The 9,825-nt window shown below is 41.6% G+C and overlaps 2 protein-coding genes across 4 annotated transcripts in view; one reads left to right on the top strand and one right to left on the bottom strand.

Annotated features, from left to right (window-relative positions):
• Positions 1 to 1,660: 1,660 nt before the first annotated feature.
• On the top strand, positions 1,661 to 4,753 carry LOC132906207 (uncharacterized). The gene is made up of 4 exons (XM_060958177.1): positions 1,661 to 1,678; positions 2,228 to 2,429; positions 3,599 to 3,793; positions 4,592 to 4,753. The coding sequence occupies exons 2-4, from the start codon at positions 2,244 to 2,246 to the stop codon at positions 4,751 to 4,753; spliced, it is 543 nt and encodes a 180-aa protein (XP_060814160.1). The 5' UTR covers positions 1,661 to 1,678; positions 2,228 to 2,243.
• Positions 2,896 to 9,825, bottom strand: part of LOC132906206 (protein phosphatase Slingshot) — a 76,972-nt gene continuing 70,042 nt past the window's right edge. For all 3 annotated transcript variants that reach the window (XM_060958175.1, XM_060958174.1, XM_060958176.1), the window contains one exon: positions 2,896 to 9,808. In XM_060958175.1, the coding sequence (XP_060814158.1) occupies positions 7,746 to 9,808 (2,063 nt within the window). In that variant the 3' untranslated portion in view covers positions 2,896 to 7,745. The remainder of the gene's footprint in view (positions 9,809 to 9,825) is intronic.

The following is a 9,825-nucleotide window of genomic DNA, read 5'->3' as shown; positions in this document are numbered from 1 at the left end:
GTTTCCTGTTTGTTATTAATAGCGTCGATGAAGTTGAGCCAGCCTTGTCGAAAGCAATAATAATCATAATGGATCAAGAACGAATGTATATGGATGACAACGTAACTGTCGTTAGACAAATGTATGCAAAATTTCCTTTAAACAAAAATAAAAGAGACGCAGTAAGTTATTTGAAACTAATTGCGCTTATTTGCGATTTAAGAGAACATTTTTGGCATCGTATTATAATAAATGAAATTTAAACAGAAATTTTTCGAAATTTTATGATCGAAGATTCGTTTGTTTTCGTGTAAACTATCGTCGATTATAGAATCACTTGTTAACAAGCATTTCGCTACTCTTGAGAAATGACAAGCAACACGTCGAGTAATTAATAATGATTGGCTTAACAACGATTGATAAAAATTGCCTTCTGGCAATGTTTTCAGGATTAACGAAAATTAAGCAACGCAAAGTTTATTTCATCGAAATTTCGACCGATAAAACTTTAGCCGATAAAAGGATATTGTTTTAGAGAGGTCGGGCAAGATATTCTTTGCATTTGTTACACGGAGACCTATGACTTTTTGGCGGCTGGCCTGGTGGATGGTTCGGTAAAATTGTACAAAAGCAGATCGGACGAAGTGTTGACGCTGCGTGACACTGAAATGATACAGAAACCAAGTCCGACGACCGCGATTAAGCACAGACCTGTCCACAAATCTCATCCGATCTCGCGTACCGTTCTTGCAACCTGTTAGTATTCATTGTCAGTTTACTCTTTATATCGCTGTCAAGCGACAAAGGATTAATTTTTCGCTCGGTTCTTTCTCCTTTTACCGTGTATTTCGTTGGTCCAGATGCTAGTGGCTGCGTCAAATGCTGGCATTATCCAACTTCGCAGTGTCTTTACACGATACGGGAAAAGAGGCAGGTGCTGGGTTTAGCTTACCATTTTCGTCTGCCAAAGTTCCTAACTTTAGGCGACGATGCGAAGCTTATTCTTTACGACGAAGAAACCAAGATGCAGGAAAGAGTATTTCACGCAAGGTTTCCTATCATTACTGAAATATATTTCGTCATTATTGTCTTGGTTGCAGTGGAAAACCAAAATGTAAAAACAGTATTTCAAGGTTTTCGTTGTTTTTAAAATATCTTTCAACCATATAATTTGGGGTGCAATAATTTAGATATGACAACGAATCAAGCAGTTCTATATACAATCGATATACAACGATGCTATAGAGCTGTGTATATTTATTGATCGTTGGGTACGACAATCTCTACAGACGATTCGAATGTTTTAGATCAAAATCAATTTGTTTCGACGGATCTACGCCTTCTAACAACGTTCCAGAGAGTGGAAGACTTCAAAGTCACCTTGATCTCGTTAAACGTGATTGTAGCTCGTTCCTGATCAAGACTAACTGCTCAGGGTCGCTTCGAATCAAATAAACTCGCACCAGGTGTCCACTGACAGTAGATTTCCTAGTTAAACAGATAGATTGATCGCTCTGCTACGACACATTTAACTCGATATAAAATTCATTTCTTCGTCACTCGTATTGCGAGCGGTCCACAACTTCCAAAGACGCTTAACGAAGAATCCTTCGTCTAATAATCGCGTTTCTCTGGTTTCTATTGATATGTACAGTAGTACCGATAGACTATACTAAGAAACAGTACTAACAGAGGATCGGTAAGAAGGAAAATAAAGTAAAATCTTGCTATCGTTATCGATATTCTTATCACGGTAGGTATAAAATAATCGTTATAAGGAAAAGCGTATACGTTTTCGAACGTATAACGCGCAACGCGCGTTAGATAACGTAGGTAATGTTTCTTATGACGCTTCTATTCGCGTTCTCTTCAGTTACGTTTCATTTACAAACGGAACGACTCGGCGACGATCTTAAACGCAATTACCCGCCACGCCGACAATAGCCAACGTTCGTTCCTATTTACAAACCATAGTTTCGCTAATAGTTATTTAGAATGATTCCAGTTTACAATCGTTTCAATTTGTACAATCTTATCCGACGATAGAAAAATATCACCGACTACATGTTACACACACTTTTTTCGATCTGTGTAGAGAAAAACAAGCCTTTTAGCGGTCTTCGGTGTTCACCCTCTTTCCATTTACAGCATCTCTTCGAATCCCGATAAAAGTTTAACATACAAATATTTCCTTCTTGTACGTTCTCTTCTCTTATTTATTTATTTCTTGCATTTTATTACATTCTAGCGAGTCATTGGAAGCCATGGACGGTCATAAATCTAGAGTGTTCAGCGCGTGTTTCAACCCCAAATCGGCACACGAGCTGATAAGCGGTGGTTGGGACAATACTATTCAATTTTGGGACACTAGGCAACCGTACGCACTCAGAAGAATATCGGGTGTGCATATGTGCGGCGATGGGCTCGATATCAGTAGGAATGGAAGAGAGGTACACATATTTATATCCAGAATTCAAAGTCCAATTATATCCACCTTAACACGTTCTTATTCACACGGCAAGTATATAAAAATTGTAGGAGTTCGTTTTTCGAAACCAAATTCTGGTCCTGAAACGACGCATCCGGCTCTCTCGATACGCTTTTCGTCGCGTTCACTTTCTCGACAAATCGGAAATCATTCGCCACATCGGATAATTTATATTTTACAATTGTCGATTCTCGTACGGTAAACGGTGGGTCAGTTTGATTTAATATTACCCGATATAGAAAAGATGATTCTACAGTTCCTTTTCACCCAAGACCAGAGTAGAAAAACATTAAAAGAGGGCAGTATACATATTTTCAAAATGTCTATGTATTGTAAATATCGCATCTTTTCTTCGGACAGTAACATTGTATTTTTCTCGAATATAAATCGACGTTTCTCATTGCTTTGCATACAAAAATATGCGGTACTGTAATCTCTTGTTCGATTTATTCGTCAGCGATCACGTTTTAACAATAGTTTGGTTTTACGTACACATCAACGAGAAAAATTGATTTATCGCACCAAAATCCACAGTTCTACGTAACAAAGAGTGCAATTATGTTTGGCAGTAACATAGCGTCGAAAAAGCAGCTATAGTCTTTCTCCGGTTTACAAAATCATACATCGTAATTCTGTCAAAGTGGATACAAAAATTCGAAATATTTATCCATAAATTATTTGAATATCGTTCCAACAACGCGAGAAAGCAAAAATGCATTAATACTGTTTAGAGAGATAGCTAAATTAGAAATAGATAATTTGCATAAAAAGATAAAAGGAACGCATCTTTTAAATTAACAAAAGAATCGCCAAATTTTTCAACGTGTAACATCAAAATTTCTATATACATACTGGAAAAAGAATGAGCCAAATTGACCCAACACTCACCCTACCGGGATTAAGCCGTCGTCATGCAACAATCTCTCGCTTGTAATTCTCAACCTCTTGGTTTACCACCTAAACGAAAGGTGTTCGAACGAAAAATAAAACGTAACGTGTAAGAAGATACTTTAGAAATTATTAAAAGAATAGAATACGCTACACATGCTAATCTTTCGCTTAGGAATCAGACGTTGCGGGTGTTCTCTTCACTTTTTCATTTTTATTAACAAACAACTATATTACGAACAGATTTTGTCGTGCGCGTGGCAAAGAGAGAATCCCATACAATTGTGGGACTACGGTAGCGGAAAGTTGCTCGCTTCCTTGGAACCCGACAGCTATCCTTCCCTGCTCTACTGTGGCAAATACGTGTCGAACATGTTCATCGCTTGCGGTGGCACGGATACCAATCTCTTCAGAGTGATCGACTTGCGATCTCACGCCGTAAATACAGATTTCTCATACGGATTTCGTTCGCTCGCAGTGCACAGTCGAAACGGTAGAAACGATATAGTCAAGTCGTAAATTAAAATATCAATCTGCGTCTAAATTCAGAACCATAGCGATGCGTTCTGAATATACACATATGCATGTGTATATACACGCGGCATAAAATCGGAACACTTCGAACATGCTTTGATTCTTAAGGCTGTTTAGTCTTCGAAGTTTAATCGCAAGTTCCGAAAGAATCGGAAGTTTTCAAAGTATCGAAAGCCTCCTGTCGATATTCCATATTTTCTAGTATACAGCAATAAATAAGACGATAGTATATAAAACATTAAATGTGCACCAGGATTTCAGACTTTTGGAAAATTGGGCACTTTCATATATTACACACTTCGTTCACACATCTACGTAACACGTAACATAAAAACGATAACAGGTATAAATTTGAAAATAGTTTTGGTCTCTTCATATCGCATGAAATCTAAAATTATTTTTAAAAACGATCACTTTGCCAAAATTCAACTAAAATCAAAGTGCCAACACTCTGTACATCCGATATTTTAGAAATAGATTTCGATCGATCCAATGAAAATCAAACCTATAGAATTACATAATAATTCGCTGAAAAAAGTTGACAATTAGTAAGTCGAACAAGATATGATCAACGCATCGTGAAACTTTCGCATGCTCGTAAGGATAAAAAAAACGTCGTGTTTTTAAATAACCTGACTATATCCCTTCCGTCGAGTATACTCGTTACGCAGATGATGACGACGACGATTATTTTTTCGACAGACGTTGGCGATGATCAGGAATTTAAGAGGTGGTACGTACAGCTTGGACATTGGCCCGATAAACCCAAAGCACGCAAAGAAAACGAGGACCATCTCCGTCGTACCACAACTTGCGTTCTGTGCTGGCAAGCGGATATTCGAGATAGACGCGCAACCAAGTTGATCGTTCGATCTTTCTTCGGTCGCTCTATGTCTCGTCCGTGAAAATTAAACTCTGCCACGAAAGCGAATCGATGTTTTCTTTCTCTAGTTTGTAATTACAACAACATAATTAGATGCTAGATACGCGCTTAAGAAATAGTATAATTCGAACAGCGCAGATTTTCTTTATTTCTTTCATCATGAAGATAATTTACGAAGAGAAATTTTTTGTTCGTTCCGTATCGGAATTGTATAAATTATATAAATTAGTTTAGCACATTAACGCTAGAAACACCAGAGCTTCCTTTTCTTGTCATTTCTTTGAAATATACTCGTTACTCTTAGTCTTTAACGTCTCGAGGGATATCTGTCCCTGAAGACGTTGAACAGCTATCTTTTATCTTTACAAGTAAATAATTCCTGTTAGCGAAAATAATAATTTTTAAGTCGACTGGTACGTTCCAGCGTTTAACGTCACGCACAACACCGATATTCGATCAAATTTTCGAAAATAACGATACGAGCCACCGATGGTACACGCAGCTCGAAAAGAATATCACCGTGAAGCCACAAAGAAAAAGGAAACGATCTAACGAATAATCAGTTTCGTGCTGAATATCAGTCGTAAAGCACAGCATTGGCAATGTAACATTTTTATTCTAACTTAATGTGTTACAGTTTTTCAGTAGCATTCGGTCTCAGGATCGTTTCACACCCCGGATCTGTTTCGTCCGAGGAAGAACGAACAGTGGTTAGAACAAACGTATGAGAAAATTATCCGCAAAATTATCTCAGTAATAAAATATATTTCTACGCACACAGTGGTCGCGGTGCATCTTATCAAAAAATGAGCCTCGCATTCATCATCATCATCATCATTATCATTACCACCACCACCACCACCGTCGTCATCATCATCATTATCATCATTATCAATCATCTTCATCTTCATCACCATCATCATCATCATCATCATCAATCATCTTCATCAGCATCACCATCATCATCACTATCATCATCATCATTGCCATCACCATCATCATCATAATCATCATCAATCATCATGATCATCATCACCAATCATCTTCATCAACATCATCATCATCATCATCATCATCATCATCATCATCAATCATCTTCATCTTCATCATCATCATCGATATTAGGACAGTAGTATAAAATTGGTCGACATGGCTTTGCGAATGCAAATAAGAATAAACGGTCCGATGATATGTTTAATAAGAACGACGAACGTTGATATCGAGCCGCGTTTCTCATTGTACTTTCTCAAGTTGCGATTACGGTAAAATCTTCGATAAACGATTATCGTCACTGGTGGATGAAGAAAAAGAGGAGATGGAGCAAAGAGTATAAAGAGGAGAAATGGGAACAGAAAGAGAAGAATAGAAGGAGAAACAAGGCAGGACGATCGAACTGAAAAGCGAAAATGAAATGTACAAGAAAGAAATTGGATTCGCGCGACGATGCTTTACACACGATATACAAACTGACATGAGTATAAAGAGAGTAAGAAGAACCGATCGAATCGCTCAAACGATTCGAGGCAGCTCCCCTCGGGACAAAGGGGAGTGGAGGGCGGGGGGAGGGGGGCGGTTGCTACTTTCGTCTCTCCTTGCATACTGTGCACCATTCTAATCACATCGTTCACTCTAAAATACTAAACAGTACAGTTTAAACGTTACACGTCGTCGTTCCGAGGTGTGTCTCTTTATATGTATAGAATCTGTATCTTGCATACGCCTCGGCGATCGCAACGTAGACAGCAGAAGGAGGAGTCAGTGCGATATTTTAGTACATAACGCGAGGTCCGGACCTTTCGTTCACAGCCTGACCGGAGCCGACGCTATCTTGTCACGATTCAAGAACACGCTGGCTCCAACTTCTGCGCAACATCCCCGCATACACAACACATCACGTTTGATTCCAAGCCCATTATTAGGTCTATTAAGTGACGACACGTCGTAGGAATAACAGCGTTTTCCGCGTCCTCCGAGAATTGTTGCATTTCCAGCTTAAAAAATAATTGAACTAATTAAGAGCAGGCCAAGGACACGTCTGACGAAGAAGGAACATAAAACGTTGAAGGACCTTGAACGTGCCTTTCTACAATTATATGTATACAGTCGTTGACGGTAGGACAAGGCACTTGTATCTTTTCGATATCCCTTGAAATCTGTACCAACGTAGAAACTGGTCGTTTCTCTTTTGTCTTTCTTCCTTTTTCATTTTCACTTCGCTTATCAACTATGTATCTGCTTATCAAACTGCTTATTAAATATTTCACGCGAACATACTCTGCTGGACGAATACATAATATGTAGCGTTTAAATAGGATGGCGGTGATAAATACAATTAATTTCTAATTCACATTAATTTCTACCTAAAAATTTGGACAAAACGTAGTTTCCAGAAGCTATTATTCGGGCTGTTCTTCGACATCGCAAATAATTAATAATTGCTCGTACAGGAATTAATGAATACAAACCGTGTAAATTTTGTTCCAACGATAACACTAAAGCTAACGAACACAAAAACATCGCAAATGATTTTGCTCTCTCTCTCTCTCTCTCTCTTTCTTTCTCTCTCTCACACGCACGCGCGCGCACACACGTACACACAAAAAGCATGGCTTTGCCAGGTAGATACGAGAAGCTTGTACACCGTGTCCGTTTGAAGAAGCATCGAAAAAATACGGGTGCTCTGTCGTATCGTCGCACAGCATAGTATAGGACGTTCTCGCAAAGATTAGAATTGTACATCGAAGAGATGGTGGGAAACGAATCTATAGAAAAATCCTGTGTCCCCGTCGATTTAGTCGTCGAGCTCGAAGAGAAACGATCCTCGACTCGTTGGCATCAAATAGAGATCACACAGTTTCACATCGTGGCCACGACAACGCAACATACCCATGCATTCAGGTACGAGCGTTTAGATTCGACTCAATGGGAGAGAGAAACAACCAAACGCGTAAACGTTTCCCTTTCTTTCCTTTTTTACATGGTGTTGTAAACCGGACTGCTGTGCCTAGGCCTGACCTGCAGCCTGGAAAGAGGATGCGTCCTGCCGTGCTGTTGCTGCTTCTTACTAGCTGCCACAACACCAGCCGATGGGACTGGTGGCCTGCCAGGTGCTTCCGGCGCTTCATTGAACAGAGGAGCAGACGAATGATTGTTAATCATGATCGGTGCAGACCTCCTACTATATTCTACACCAATTTTCGACTTGTTGCTGTGTTGCGAGTCCATCGACTCCCAATCCTTGTCTTTGTGCACACGCAGCTGGATCTCCGAGGACTTCCTGGACTCGGGTTTCACCTCGTACTTACCAACCAAAACTCTCACCGACCTGTCTTCCAAGTTGTCCTGAGAAGCCGTCATCGAGTCGACGCTCGACTTCTCTTTCTCTTTGATCTCGGACGGGGCTTGAATCTTCGATTCGTTGTGGGGAATCACCGGTGAGGAGGGCAAGCTTCTGATCTTCACGTCCCTTTTCGGCCGACAGACCGTGATCGGCGAGTCGTTCTCGAAGCTGTTCTCCGGACTCTTTTCCGGCTTCGTCGACTTCGCCTCGAATTCCTTCTTGAGATTCTTTACGATACCGGAGGTACTTCGTGGACACTCGGTGTCCGGCGAGTCGTCGACCGATAGACAACGTTTGTTAAATATAGACTTGTTGCTCAGATTCTCCAAGACCATCTTGTGTTGCTTAACCGAAAGACACTGAGTAGTGTTGACCACGCACGGGCTGGATGTCTCGCTCTCTGACCTGCAGGATCTCAAGGATAGGGGTAAGTCCGAGTCCGAAGAGAGAGAAGATGGCGCCGGAGCGCTCGTCGATAGTCTTCCAACTTGACGAATCGACGCTGGAGAGATATCTATTCCTCTAACAGGACTTGGAGAATTTCTGGCAGGATCTACCTTCAAACCGTGTTCCTGGCTAGGCGAGGAATCCCTCCTTCGTGGCGTTGGCGACGCGGTATGGTGAAGAAGTACCGGATTGTACGATTCTTCCTCAACCGGTAATCTGTCTTTCTCTTCCGTGTCGGAATTTTGCGTGCACACGCGTTTCACCGTCCCCGAGCTGGTGTTCTCCTCGAGCTTTTGCTTGGTACGTTTCACTGTGCCTGGATGCCAAGGTATCTCCTCCTTGTCGTAAGGAAAGAGGCCACTGGATCCGAGCAGATCCGAGGGCCGCATGTCGTACGAGCCCCAAGAACTGTTCCTCGACGGCAACGTGGCCCAGGAGCTGTGCACCGAATTGTTGTCGAGGACTACGGCACTGTCGTAACTGCTCCAAGAGCTCTGTCGGCTGGGAGAGTCTCTCGTAACCGGCTCGCCTTGCCTTTCTTCGCGATCGAACACTCGGTCAACGTGCGTACTAAACGGGTCTCCGTCCTTCTTGGTCTTTCGCGTTAACGTACCAGGATACACTGTCGTCGTTGTCGTTGTCGTGGTTGTCGCGATACACTCACTCTCCGCACTCACTTCTCTGTTAGTCTTAGCGTTACTACACGAATTAGTACATGTTGCATCGGACGATGATGCAGTCCAGACTAGACATTCACTATTACTACCGAGTTCCGTTCTCTTGCTTTGTTTCTCGCCGGGATCCCACACGCTTTGCTTCACTGCCACCGTAGACGAAGCTTCCGACGAAGGCTTCTGCATACCGAGTCCATTCTCGTTCAGTTCAGAGATCGGACTCTGTGGCAACGGTTTCCCGCCGTCTGAATCAGAACTCGGAGAAGACGGCTTGCTGCTGACTGCTTCGAATTGATTCGTCAGATTCAGCACCAATCCCTTTCTCCTTTGACCCTGCTGCGTTTCTAACTTGCTAATTCGGTTCTTCACGGTCGGAGTGTCTGGCGAGGGACCTGGTAGGTGGACGATTTTGTTTTGAGATACGCTGTAGGATTGTCCGTTGCCGCATGGCATCAAAACGTTTCGAGCTTCTTGCGACATACTGGTCTTCTGGTTGCTGGACCGTAGCAATTCTTCTCTGGTCACTTCCGTGCTTCCTGTTTTATCGATGCTTTCGAGGGACTGCGAAAGAGGAACTAAAATGGAACGGAAA

The sequence above is a fragment of the Bombus pascuorum genome, chromosome 4 (assembly GCF_905332965.1).
Source record: "Bombus pascuorum chromosome 4, iyBomPasc1.1, whole genome shotgun sequence".
Lineage (NCBI taxonomy): Eukaryota > Metazoa > Arthropoda > Insecta > Hymenoptera > Apidae > Bombus > Bombus pascuorum.
Note: the sequence above shows the minus strand (reverse complement) of the source record. Positions and strands in the feature narration are given on the sequence as shown.

Bases quoted from the DNA above. Each gene is read 5' to 3' on its own strand.
- LOC132906207 (XM_060958177.1), top strand. From the start codon at position 2,244: ATGGACGGTCATAAATCTAGAGTGTTCAGCGCGTGTTTCAACCCCAAA. The intron at 2,430-3,598 runs GTACACATATTT...TATTACGAACAG, and splicing joins TCAGTAGGAATGGAAGAGAG to ATTTTGTCGTGCGCGTGGCA. The intron at 3,794-4,591 runs GTAAATACAGAT...TTTTTTCGACAG, and splicing joins TCGACTTGCGATCTCACGCC to ACGTTGGCGATGATCAGGAA.